The sequence below is a fragment of the Microtus ochrogaster genome, unplaced genomic scaffold (assembly GCF_000317375.1).
Source record: "Microtus ochrogaster isolate Prairie Vole_2 unplaced genomic scaffold, MicOch1.0 UNK28, whole genome shotgun sequence".
Lineage (NCBI taxonomy): Eukaryota > Metazoa > Chordata > Mammalia > Rodentia > Cricetidae > Microtus > Microtus ochrogaster.
Window position 1 is genome coordinate 1,936,023 of NW_004949126.1, and position 14,286 is coordinate 1,950,308.

Sequence of the window (14,286 nt, forward strand, 5' to 3'; positions counted from 1 at the left end):
CATTGCTACACGTGTACATTTCTACTGCTACATGTGTACATTTCCATTGCTACACGTGTACATTTTCATTGCTACATGTGTACATTTCCATTGCTACACGTGTATATTTCTATTGCTTGCAGGAACTGGATTTGCCTCATTTTCATTTTTACCCCTGTTGAACCTCTGTATGGGATTTTATCACAATCTGTTTTTACTTTCCACATATAAATGAGACAGCTTATTTGACTATTAGTGGAAAATTCACGTGGAGTATTCTTTTCTCTTTTTTTTTGTGTGTGCATGCATGTGAAGTGTTAAATAATATTATTTTTGCACAAATCATATCTTTGCCTCTCCAGGCTCAGTACAAGTCACAAAAACTTCCTGCCTCTGACTCTGTGTCTTCTAGCTTTAGAAAGGTCTTTCTTGTTACACTTAAATGTGTTTCTGTCTCAGATCCTGCTTTTTTTGGTAGCTTTTGTTTGTCCCCATGGGTCTCCAGTACTTCACTTTAGATCCAACTCACAGCCGACTCCTTTTGTTGCTGGAGCTAGGCGAAAGCTTGTGTCTCTGTCACAATAGCAACAAAAACAACAAAACAGAAACCATACAACAAGAAAAACTCTAAGGCCTCTTGGTGTGTGTCTGAGGTCCTTGTTAGCCAAGGATGGTCACGTGACTTACATTCTTACAGCTCTTTCCTAGAGTCCTACTGTTTCTATACTGGTCTTCAGCTTGGACTGGTAGGGAAGGGTTTTTAGTTTCGCTGTTAATTTTTAAAACGATCTGCACACTACCTGTTCTTTTGTATGGGTGTGTGTGATTGTACTTGTTGATTTCAGAGTTCTCTCCTCATTTACATTTCTAGCAACTTCTCATCTCTGCTGGAATCACCAATGTCCACACGTGTCTGGAACTCACATTGCACAAATCCAGCTTCCATAACCCCCTTTGGGATTCCTTGTTATCAGTGTTGTGCCGATGATGTCCATGTTTGATTTTGATTTTGCTCTTTCTTCCTTGAATGCTCTGTCTAGGCTTCATGATGAGAAGAAATCAGCAGGTCTCCTGCTCATAGTGACAGAAATCTTACTCTATTCTAAAGTAAGATTATTGTAGACATGTATCTTTACTTAATACTCCATAAATTTGCATAACTAAAATAAAAACAAAATTTTCCTAAAGTAAAGTTAATTACTAAGATGATCAAGTAATTATTATACTTTACTTTTCACATGCTCCAGGGAAGTATGTATTTAGTGTATAAAAATATGCCAAATACAAATACGTATATTTTAAGGAAGGATAAAATACATGTTTTTTTCTCCTTCTGGTTCCTGTTCTTGTTGTGCCAATCTTGGCACATCCAGTGTTAATTTTGTGACTGTGCAGACTTAAAAAGTCTTTATTTTTCAAAGTTGGCATCTCCTTTAGACAAAAGAAAAGTCAAAAGTTTGGTTTTTCTTTTTCTTTTCTTCTAAGACAAGGTCTCATGTATTCCAGGCCAGCCTTGAACTTCCTGTGTGACAACCTTAATTTATGATCTATCGTGACTTTCTGGGTTCTAGGACATAGAGGCATACACCCACACATTTCATCTCTGTGGTGTTGACCTCAGGGTTTCTTGTGGGCTAGGCAAGCATTGTACCAACTGGGCTACATCTCCAGACCAAGATGAAACATTTGATAGACAGATTTATATATGCCATACGCAACAGAAGAAGCATTAATTAGTTAGGCCTGAAGCTCCTCTGATTCCATTGTGACTTGAGACACCTTGCCATTTTTTGGACACTAAGCCATGCAGTTTGGTCATCTGGGAATATGAAACCAAAATTACATTGTCAGGTATTCTTGGGTGTCCTCATAGCCCATTATAATAACGGAGAACTTAGAGAACCCATAGTAAAATTTGAAACGATAACTAAATTCTGTATTCATTCCTACATTTTTTTCTTTGCTTTGTTGAGCTCCACAGAGTTAGATTAGTAAGAAGTACTAGCATTGTTTCTTTCTTAGAAAATGAATGACAGATTAGGTCAACTCTAAGACATGCAGAATGGCAAATTATCTTGGAACGAATACTTAATTTAGAGATCTGATAGAATGGCACACAGTGTGTGAGGGACAGAGTCAGCAGCTGTCAAGGGAACAGAGGGACAGCTTCATCTTGCATATTTCTCAGTTACAACAGGTTATAGGGGAAATCTAGGAAGCTGGCCTGACTATTGCCAAAAGGATGCTAGGGGCCTGTTCTTTGTGTAGAAAACAAAGGCTTTTCTCCTTGCATCCCACTTCGTTTGAAAGAAGCAACACCACTTCAATCCTTCAACTAATGCACCTCAGTGCGGAACTTCCTTCTCTGGAAGCTAACACAGAGACATTTGAAGAATCCTGGGTGCTGTGAGACTGTCAGCAGGAAGAGCAAGCAAACAGGTTAACAGAAGTCAAGAGCAGCAGCCGGAAGCAGCACAGAGGAGCTGGCATTATTTAGGGTGCCCGACTTTACGAACACTCTGCAATTCAGGGTGACATTCATCTTGAGGGAGGAATTTAAATAAGGAGTCAAAAATGGTTTTAGAGTGAGATGAAGTTTTGAAAATAAAGACCTTTTTTTTTTGTGAAGTTGCAAGGTGACAAATGGGTGTTGTAAGATTGGCACATTGAGAGCAGTAAGCAGACACTTTGTGAAAAAGGAATCCATAGCACTGTTTGCAAATGATATCTATTGTCTGTCTTACATCTTTTCTTCTTTCTTCCACATGATTTTTAGGGTTTGGAAAAACTTTTCTTTATGGATTAGAAAGGAGTGCTATAAGTGATTTAAGCACATCCATGAATTCTAAGGAGGGGAAGAGAGAAAGAGAACATGATAGGAAGTTCATTTTCTTTAATTTTACATTTGCCTATACGAGACAGCATCCTGGAAAAGCTTGTTGCTGCTGCTTGAATAGAACTACGGTGTACTTGACTTATTGCATGGCTCACAGTTAGTCTGTCTGGGCCCCATTCCTCCCCTGATTCAGCTGCAGCCATTGTGAAGCAAAGGAAGGGTGGCTTTCAATGGGTATTGGTCTCTAGTAGTTGTGACTTTGGCTTCAGCTTTTTAAGTGAGAGGGTTTCCCCAAGAGTCTTGAAATCACTGGAATTTCTCCTTTTTCCTTAGGATGATAAAATAGAACCTTTTGCAACAAAGCACCTATCAGTCCACAGGGATCAATGATTGGCAATTTGTTATTGCAAAGAGCTGGATTTGTTGGGCCAATGAAGAGATGACACCTGGAGATCCCCTCTTCTGAGTGAGAGACAGAATGAGTCCCAAGTGTGCTCTCTGCGGGGTTAGATACACAGGTTCATGGGCATGGCCTTGATTGGTCATCCATTCGTTCATACTTCTCTCCATCAATAAATAATCATTGAGCTCCCCCGGCATGCCAGACATTATTTCTCACTGCCACAGAGTAGTTAGTAACACCACAAACCAGCAGAATCTCTGTGCCGTGGGGCTTGCTTGCCAGTGGTGGAGATAATAAGAAACACGATGAATAAACAGGACAGTCTGAAACAGTGATGCAGCAATGGAGGAAAGAGAGTGAGTTTCCGTGTGTCCTCCTGTGGGCAGGATAATTAGGCTACTCGGGAAAGCTTTGCTGAACTGTTAGGTTCTTTTGAGTTAGGTCCCTGTCTTACGTAGGGTTTCTATTGCTGTGAAGAGACACCGTGACCATGGCACCTCTTATAAAGAAAAACGTTTAATGGGATGGCTTAGAGTCTCAGAGGTTTAGTCCATTATTATCATGGCTGGACATCCTGGCATGCAGGCAGACGCAGTGCTGTAGAAGAGCTAAGAGCTCTACATCTTATGGGCTACAGGACGTGGTCTGTCTCACTGGGTGTGGCTTGAGCAAGGAGGAGACCTCACAGCCCGCCTCCACAGTGACACACTTCCTCCAACAAGACCACACCTTCTCCAACACGGCCACAGGTCTTAAAAAATGCCACTCTCTTTGGGGGCCATTTTCTTTCAAACCACCTCAGTCTGAAAGAAGGTGACAGAGGAGCCACGGAATTTCAGGGGCAGGAAGAGTCTAAGGGTGCGAACTGAACTGCAAAGGCCGTGAAGTGAGTTTCTGCTCATCGTGCTCAAAAGCTGCTGAGGTCAGGAAAGGAAAACATGCCAGGGCTAGCAAGAAGTTTTGCAAGAGGGGTCAAGTCATTCAGAGTCGTTGATTTTTACACACGCGCATGTGCACACACACAACGTGAGCGCAAACACACACGAGAGAGAGAGAGAGAGAGGGAGAGAGAGAGAGAGAGAAAGATAGAAGCCTTCAAAACACTTTGAACTCTGTCTCGAAAAACCAAAATAAATAAATAATAAATAAATAAATGGCTGATATACAAAGTACAGTCAGAAAAACAACCTATTTATTTCTTCTTTGATGGAGGAAGGTCATTGGTTAATTAAATAAAGAAGCTGCTTGCCCTGATAGGTTAAAACATAGGTGGGAGGAGTAAACAGAACAGAATGCTGGGAGGAAGAGGAAGTGAGCTCAGAGACTCGACAGCTCTCCTCTTGGGGGCGGACGCCCCACAGAGACACACGATGCTCTACTCTTGCGGGCAGAGGCGAGAGCTCTGCCCTCTGAGGCACACGCGATGAAGCTCCGACCCAGGATGGACGTAGGCTAGAATCTCCCTGGTAAGCCACCTTGTGGGCTACACTAGAAATAGGCTAGTCCAGGTGAGAGAGTTAGCCTAGAAGAGGCTAGATAGAAATGGGCCAAGCAGTGATTAAATGAATACAGCTTGTGTGTTGTTATTTCGGGCATAAGCTTGTGGGCAGCGGGGTGCTGGGGACGCAGCCTCGCTGCTCCTATTACTACACTTCTTGCTATTTATTTTTCACATAGAGTCTGTGCAGATGACCTTGAACTTCTGATTGTCCTGTCTCCTTCTCCTAGGTGCTGGGATTGGATGCTGAGCGTAGGGTTTTGTGCATGCTAGGTAAATACTCCACCAACTGTACCCTATTGCCAGCCCCTCATCACATCGCTTGGATTAAGCAGCTGCTTTTCAGACCTAGGTGACCCCAGATACTAACTAGGTAATGAGATCTTAAACACACACCCCTAAACCAGGGACCGTGATGGAAAGGCTCGGACACATGCCTGGCAGTCAGCCCTGGGATGGTGGGAACACACAGCCCAGCCAGCATTTGTTCTTGATAGCCTCTTCTAAAAGCAGGTTAAATTGCTAAGCTAAATCCACCCCACTGGACAGAGTCTGTGTTTTGGCACACATTTCTGGAGGGAAAAAAGCTACAGTAATAATATTAAGTGAACAGAGCTGTGGAATAATCCATTTTATTCCCAAAGATGAATGTTTTAAATCTGGGTCCCGAAGCTTTCTGAATCTTTCCATTTGAGATTATCAGGAAAAAAAAAAAAAATCAGGTCAGAGTGTGGAAAAGCAGAAAGGGTATAGTGCTCATTTAAGGAATCAGTGTGGCGCCTACGTGCCTCTCATTCTTCTTGATGGTACAACGCACACCCTGGTTAGGAGACTAGCTCCACCCTCCTTTCCTTTGTTCTTGTTCTTGCAAATATAATCGGCAATAAGGCTGCTCAGAGGACAGTGAGGGACTTCCTCACATCTGATCACAAGTTTTATAATATCTGATACCTGATCATGATTATTACGAGATGTTGTTTTCATTCTCTATGAGCTCCGGTGGCAATTTTGCCAATCTGAAGTTATTTATTTATTTATTTATTTTTTGAGGCATATTAAAAAGAAATCCATTTAAAGCATCATCAACCGTGTTCAGTAATTCTTGGATGGGATACCGGCACTGTGGGTCGGGTCTTTATTTCTAGCACTCTCTAAAAGGAAGTTAGACACTCATTTATCGGGGATGACTTCAAATTAATCTGCTAGACTGACAGAGAAGAGAGGGAAGGTTGAGCAGTCTCTCCCTCTTCTCAAGCTAGGAGGAGGAGGAGGAGGGAAGGAGTTAGTTGTCCCCACCCCCCCTCCCCAGGCTCTCACAGGTAGGGCAGGTCTCCTCACCTCCCCCCACGCCGCAGGCAGGGGCTCTACGGGAGGGTAGTATTTAGGCACGTCCCAGGCCACGGCAGCCATGAACCATTTGAAGTCTTTGCACTTGAGTCTCTTGCGCAGCTCCTTCTGCGCAGAGATGTCCCCGGTGGAGAGGTGCCTGTACTCCGGCCGCCGCTGGTAAATATACTCGGCGAATTCATCCATCCAGGTCTCAGCCACACGCTTCAGGTTCTGCACGGCAGGGGCAAAGCAAGAAACAAGTTAGTTATTGGCGCCTACGCCCCAAGGATCATTTTACTTGCATCAGAAACCGAAAAGAGAAAAAGTAAAAGAAACGAGGTGTCCGCAGGCAACCCTGGCTGGTGGGTTATTAGCAGTGAGAGCTTTCATGCCGACGAGGAGTGTGATGGGATTAGCCCGTGGCTTAGCACACATTCTGCTTCCGGCCTGGGGTTCAGCTGACAATATGTAAATTGATTACCAGAGCTGGAAGAAGCTCTTCTCAAAATTACGATGATTTTGTTGCCATAATTCTGTTATTTAATGGTGATATATACTTATTTTGCTTTTTATGTACAGCCGAAGGAGTTGAAACAGGAGAAGATGCAGCTTCCCTTAGGAATCTAATTACTTAAAGCATTGCAAGATTCAGGCATCTTGGAGGGAATAAAGAGGAGTACGCTACTATTCTTTCCCCACCCCCTAGTGTAGAGAGACTTAATTTTCTTTTCTGATACAGTGACATGGACGCCAACCAGAATTTAATAATTTACCGTGTTTGGAAGTGGAAGGAAGGGAATTATCAGAGAGTCAGTCTCTCTACAGGTGCTTCCTGGGGCGAAGAAGTCAGGAGATAGATGGCAGGAAAAATAAGCAAGTTCTTTAGGATTAGAAGGTTTTTGTTGTTTGGTTTTTGTTTGTTTGAGACAGAGTCTCACTATGTAGCTCTGGCTGTCCTGGAACTCACTGTGTAGACCAGTCTAGCCTCTAACTCACAGAGATCTGCCTCTGAAGCACTGGGATTAAAGGTGTGTGCCGCTATGGCTAGCCTGGAAGGTTATGTGTTTCCTGGCTTTGGGATTGAGCAAATTGTTTAACCACACTGGGTTTTAGATTCTAAATCCAAGAACCGCAAGAGCAGTGTGTGGGTTGTTTGTAGGATTCAGTGAAGTAGCTCTTCTTGTAAACTACTTAGAATTAGTACACACCAGCTGCTGTGGGAGCTCCTTCAGCCAATAGCCTTTAAGATACCAGCTCACTTGGGTGTGATCTCTTCTACTATAATTGCCAAGGTAAAGCACATGCTCACTCTCTCTTCCGGCTGCTGGATTTAGTTCCTGTTCCCTGTTTGTGCAGAGGACTGTGATCTAGGACTGTGATCTGTGAGCCTACCCCTAATTAATAACTTTTTATTATACCTAATTCTGAGCTAGTGTGGGGTTATTTTGTAACTTCCTTCATCATCTGTCGCCCAACGTGGGAACCAGTCCACCCTTTTTTGGGACCAAAAAGTAAGCTGTCATTATGAGTACTAGAAAGAGTTCAGGATTGGAAATGGAAGAGCTTGGGTATTAGGCTGGTCATTATAACTCAGGTCTCTGAGAAAGAAGTGGACATGAGATGCTGTCTGTCATCCTTTCAAATTCTGTGGCAATAAGTGGTATACAGAACAGCTGCATCTGCCTAGATGGTGCCAACTTGATGCCTTCAGCTCTATGATCATTTTCATAGGCTTGGGTCCCATGAACTCTGGGTTATTGTTCTTTCAAGTTTAAGTCCTTTAGTTTAAAGGCTTGGTTTGTATAAGCATTGGTCTGGTCCACTTTCTCATTTGCTTGAGAGGACAAAATGACCATGGTTGGGAACGTCAGTCAGAGCCCAACATGAGTGATTAGAATAAAAGTTTGTCACTTTAGTTTAAGGAATTGCTATGGAACCTTAAGTCAGATAGGAACCCTGAGGTCTGCTGGAGCCACGGAGGTCTTTTATTCATAATGGGACTGGATGCCTCACTCCACTGTCTTCAGGCAGAGCATGTATCTGCCTGCTCCTTACTTCATACCCTCCTCAGATCTCTTGGCCATGTTTTCTAGGAAATGAGAGCTGGGGTGGGCTCAGTTAGTAGAGTTTAAGGCAGAAGTAGAGCCACAACCACTCCTCTCTCGTTCTTGGCTTTCTTATTTTCTAAGATGCTGGTGCCTAGTTAGGGAAATGACAGAGAGATTGTAAGAATTGCTGCGGAAACATTCTATTTGATTTCCTTTGCTTCCTAGTCTCACCAGGACGGTCTCACACAGCTTGCTTGCCTCTTTCACTCCAAGGAGTCTTGGCAGGTAAAAGGGAACCTCGTTTTGTGATACTCTACCTTCACCAGCGATTCTATATTGCCTGATTCATTAGGGTTCTGTACTGCCCAATTCATTAGGGTTCTGTACTGCCCAATTCAATAGGGTTCTGTAGCGACAATAAAAACAGAGATGTTGACCAATGGAATTAAATTGAAAAAAAAAATTCTAAAACAAAGAAGTCAGAAAAGGCAGCATCTGTCTTCAATAAATGGTGCTGGTCAAACCGGAAGACCGAACGCATGTAGAAGAACGCAAATAGAACCATGTTTGTCACCCCGTACAGAACTCAACGCTGAATGGATCATGAGCCTCAGAAGAGGACCAGCCACCCTGAATCTGATAGAAGAGAAAGTGAGGTAGGCTTGAATTAGGAATAGATTTTTCTTACTAGGGGGAAGCCTTCTGAAGCATTAATTGTTGTGATCAAGGAACAGACATCATTCCCAAGTCTTTCAATGGACTGGACAAAGAAAATCTCTCCAAGGCCATTACCCTAGAAATAACAGCACACTGTGCTATTTGTGGCTGTAATTATAATTCAGCACTTAGCTTTTGGAAAAAATATTGGAACTACAGCTGAAAAATGTCACAACAGTTGCGAGAAGAGTTTCCACGGTCTTTTTATAGATTGCAGCACAGCTTCCACTATTCCAGGAAGTCGTTATACTCACACGCATTAGCGTGCATTGGCATGTTTATACAGGGGCGCACACACACACGTTCAAATACATGGCAGTAACGGGAAGGTGCAAAGGCAGATTTCTCACTTAGGCATTCATAGCTATGGTAATGTGCAAAATTACGAAAGGGAGGCGTTCCAATAACGTCTCTTGCCAGTACTTTCCCATCTGTGTCTGAGATAGAATGAATGTTGACGGTGGTGCTTATGTGTTCAAAGCGTGGTTATCAAAGAGAAAGGAAAAAAAAGAAACCCTCTAGATCAGGAGATCTAGACCAGCACTCGGTCTTCTCCCAAACTCGCAGAACTTAGATGTGGTCTTATGTACATAGAGCCAGGAATTCCCTAGGGTTTCTGCTAATTTTTGAGTCTGAAATAAAAGTGTGTTACATGTTAGGGTACTCCTGTGGATTCCTTGGGTGGGGGATAGGTGCTCAAAATACCAACCTTCCGTTTCCTATTTGGGGATTTTTTTCCTCCGGCTGATATCTTGCTCACTAACCTCTATGAGTGAGCACTTGTGTGGGGATTTTTAAACTTTTTTTTTTCTTGAGGCAGGGTTTCTTTTTGTGTAATAAATCTGCTCTGGAACTCACTTTGTAGACTAGGCTGGCCTCAAACTCACAGAGATCCTCTTGCCTCTGCCTAAAGGCCACCCTACTTTTTTTGTTGTCTTTGTTTTTCAAGACAAGGTTTCTCTATGTAGCCCTGGCTGTCCTGGAACTCACTCTGTAGACTAGACTAAACTCAGAGATTCTCTTGCCTGCCTTCTAAATGCTGGGATTGAAGGCATGTGTCACCCTTGCCTGGATAATTTCGCTTATCTTTCAAGCACTCCTTCAATAATTCACCTGCGAGTGAATGTTTATGGAGGGTTTCATGCAACTTCCAGAACACAGATGATCAAACAACATAAAGAGTGATGGAAACTATGGTAGCCAGTCCCCTGGATTCTTTACAGATCTATGACTTTCTTGTAAGAAAATATTCTCTGCCCAAAATGTCCTCCTTTCGTCTGTTAGTTCTGGCCCATGGTGCCCTCCTCCTCAAAACTCCCTTCTGTCTGCTTTGGAGGGCTATATCATGATCTTCTTTCCATGATCACTGAGTCAGCTTTTCCACTATCTGCCCCTGCTCGTCCATTTTCATAAACTGTCTCCCCTCCACGCACCTTCGCCGTACTGCAGACTTTACCTTGTAAGTATTGCCCATTGTTAAGACACTCCACAGCACGTCCTTAACATTGCTCCCTAATTCTACTCCTTGGTCTGAAACCTCTGCTTACACGAACCCATCTATCCATCACCTTTTAAAATAGAGCAGTGACTCCCATCTTTCTCTTTATCGGCTCTCCATCCTCAGTCTCAGCATCTCTCTCTCCTGGTCTTCTGATATCCTTCCTTAAAACTCTTATTTCTCCCAGTTAGCATTGCCAGAGAAAATACATGGCATATAGTCAAATGTCACTTTCAAATAAACAACAAACAGCTTAAAATTGTGAGTATAATTAACATTCACATTATTAATATTATACGGGACACACTTATACTAAAACTTTGTTGCTTATCTGGAAATCACATGCTGCTGAGCATCTTGTATTTGAACTTGTTAAGGCTGGCAATCCTCCTTGGCGATATGCATAATCTGATTATAGTATGTACTCACTCCACGATGCTTTTTAATTCATCAACTGTATGTGCAGAATCTCATAATCTTGATGCAATTGCCAAATCCGTAGTGAATGTTTTGCTTCTGTGGAGATTATTTCAGAGTCGTTGGAAGCAGCTCTCGGCTGAGGAGTCTGGTGTAGTACACAGCAGATATAATAAGACACACACTCCCCTGCTTTGCTGGATTTAACAGGGGGGTCTCCTGCTGCCTCTATCTGGGAAGCAAGTAGGGAATCGCAGAGCTTACAGGAAACAACAGGCATAATTGGTAGCTAAAGGCGAAAACTCAGCACAGACAGAATGGCCTGTGAAGGGAGGAACTAGCCATGTCTGAAAACAGTAGGGGAAGCCTCCTGTCTTTGCCAAGTTTTGTTCAGTCAAGTAGATTGGGGAGATGGCTCAGTCCCACCCATTTTGAACCCAAGAGGCTTTCATGTGCTAGGGAAATATCTAGCACAGGAATTATTTAACAGGTACAAAGGTACTGGATACAAGAGAGGCAGACACACACACATACACACACACACACACACAGAGGGAGAGAGAGAGAGAGAGAGAGAGAGAGAGAGAGAGAGAGAGAGAGAGAGAGAGAGAGAGAGAATACTTTAGAAGTTTTAAAAAGCTGCTATTTCCTGTTCATGAATGAGAAATGAAGTCAAAGCTCCTTCCCTACACTTTCACGGGCTGGCAGACAGGCCGCTTTTCCGGCACCCTCCTGTCATTCCTCATGTGTCACAGCATGCTCTCTCATGCAGTCCAAACTCGTATTCCTCTCCGTGTTACCCAAATCTTTATTAACACATACAACACATTCAGTTCTATCCAAGGTGCTTAGGATTTAGATGCTGCTTTCTTTGAGCTACCCAACACCAGGTCTTTCTTTTCTTCTTTCTCGTGTTTATCAGCTCTTGCAATTGATATTTTGCCCAGAACATTCAATCACACTTCTATCCCAGTTCATAGAAGAATTTTCAGTTCTGGCTATTTTTTTTTTTAAAAATTTATTTATTTATTAAGGATTTCTGCCTCCTCCCTGCCACCGCCTCCCATTTCCCTCCCCCTCCCCAGATCAAGTCCTGGCTATTTTTCACTGTTATTCAGCATGTGAAAACAACGGGTTCTGTTTGTCCTGCTGGCTCACAGAGCTGCATGCATCTATTTGCTAATTGTTATTAGTATTCTTTTCTTTTTTGGTACCAGCAACTCTGCTGTTGAATTATTCTACAAATACAACTCCGTTCAGTTTCCCTGTGTATTATTTGGGAGTCGGCAGCCACAGCCGTGCCGTGCATTTGTTTTATCTGGGCAAGTCTCACCTTACTAGCATGCCTCTATTCCTTTGTGCGTGTGTGATTATTACATGTGCACTGGTGTGACCCCGATCCACACACTGTACTTGTGTCAATATTAAGCTATTTTGTTACAGTGGGTTGAGTAATAGATTTCTCTCTTCATATATATGTATATGAGGAACTCTTTCTGAATGAGACTAGTTTTGCTGGCTGTCACTAGGTCTGGGGAGAAAGCTATTTCTTCACGGTCATTCCTACAACAAGGGATCAAACCGCTACCCTGTGCATTCAAGAATCCTGCTTCGATTCGAAGGCATTTCTTTCTCCTCTTTGGTACCTAAGAGGGCTTTAGTGGCTCAGGAGTCCACTCCCAAATCCTTCTTATCATTGGTAACATGATAATATCATCAAGGGCACAGCTCCTAAAAGAGCATCTTTGTAGTCATCTCCAGGCTCACAACAGTTATTCACCCGCTTCCCTTTCTCTAATCTGGAAACTTCTTTGAAGTCTGTGGGAAGTCATCAGCATAGGGGAAGGAAGTAATTCCAGTCCCACAGAAGAGGCTTCCCTGACAGGCGATTTCTCCTTCCTTTACCAAGCTGTTGGCGGGTGGTCACCTATGTTGTTTCTCCTGACTAGGGTTAGCCCTTTCTTTCGGTTGTTTGTCTCTATTATATTTTTGTCTGAATATTTTAGATATTTGCTATAGGGCTTATGAAAACGTCAGTACACCTTTTAGATACAAAAACAGTCAGAAAACGATCCCATGAATGATTTAATTACAACCCCTAGTTACAAAATTCTAGTAAGCTGAACTGCTTTGCAAACAGATTTACGGAAGGATCGTGGTTGGCAAGAAACTACTCCTGTAAAATATTTGACTTGGCACACTATCAAATGTAGATTTTCTAGTGAAGCTGCCATCATTAGTAAGGTAGTGAACACATCCAATGTGTCCAAATTTTCCTCTTGCCTCTTTGGCATTTCACCCCAGCAGTGAGGGACAGTTAAGATCAAGCTACCGGTTGGCTAATCAGTCATTGCCGTATCTTCAGAGAAAATTGTATAAAGACAGGAGGTAGTATCCAGAATCACAGTGGCTACAGGATGGATGTGAAGGCATAGGAAACCAGAGAATCAGAGTTCAGGGCCACTATGGAGAACACAGGGAAACCTTAATTCAAAAACTAACATGTATGTATGCGCATGGATGCATCTCTCCCCCATCCCCCACGAGTCAGCTCTTCAGCGAGCTCTTCCAAAAGTTACTAAAGCCAAGCATTACCCAGAAAGTACTTAAAACTAAACATCTCCTGATTTGGGCTCCTTTGTATATTCTGTTCATGATACTTCTTTCAGGCATTGGCACACCAATCCAGCAGGACCTTAACATCCCTCAAGACCAAGGAACGGACAAGGAAGTGCCGAGTTGTAGCAGAGTAACATGGGTTCTAGAGACACATTAAAACTATCCAGGAAAGGATGGGGAGATGGCTCAGAGGCTAAAGCATTTGCCATGCAAATATGAGGAGCAGGATCTGGATCCCTAGAACCCGTGTAAATGCCAGGGGGGCTTAGGGCTTTCTGTAGTTCCAGCCTGAGAAGATGGAAATGATAGAGCAAGTTTGGTGTGGGAGTTCCTTCTGTCTATGTGTTGCTTTTATTGGTTAAGGAATAAAGAAACTGCCTTGGCCTGTTGATAGGGCAGAACTTAGGTAGGCGGGGAAAACTCAACTGAATGCTGGGAGAAGGAAGGCAGAGAGAGAAAGAGAGAGATGCCATGAAGCTGCCTGAGACAGATGCCTGTTGGAACTTTAGCTGGTAAGCTACAAGTATGTGATGATACATGGATTACTAGAAATGGGATAAATTAAGATGTAAGAGTTAATCAATAAGCTAGAGCTAATGGGCTAAGCAGTGATTTAATTAATACAGTTTCTGTGTGGTTATTTTAGGTCTAAGCTAGCTGGGTGGCTAGGAACAAACAGTAGTGTTCCCTGCAACACAAGTTGGTTAAGGAGATTTGTCATATTGATGAGTTCTGGAATAAAGTGAGAGCCTATGAACAAATGTGAACAAACTGTGGAGGAAGAGTCTCAGCATCAGCCTTAGGCCTCCACATGTAGGTGTGCACCCCTCCACATGCAGGTGTGTACCTCTCCACATACAGGTGTGTACCTCTCCACATACAGGTGTGTACCTCTCCACATACAGGTGTGTACCTCTCCACATACAGGTGTGTACCCCTCCA

The 14,286-nt window shown here is 43.0% G+C and overlaps 1 protein-coding gene across 1 annotated transcript in view; it reads right to left on the minus strand.

The window, feature by feature from the left end:
• Positions 1–14,286, minus strand: part of Galntl6 (polypeptide N-acetylgalactosaminyltransferase like 6) — a 1,036,720-nt gene that overhangs the window by 57,340 nt on the left and 965,094 nt on the right. The window contains exon 9 of the mRNA XM_013354103.2: positions 6,055–6,276. Coding sequence (XP_013209557.2) covers positions 6,055–6,276 — 222 coding nt within the window. The remainder of the gene's footprint in view (positions 1–6,054; positions 6,277–14,286) is intronic.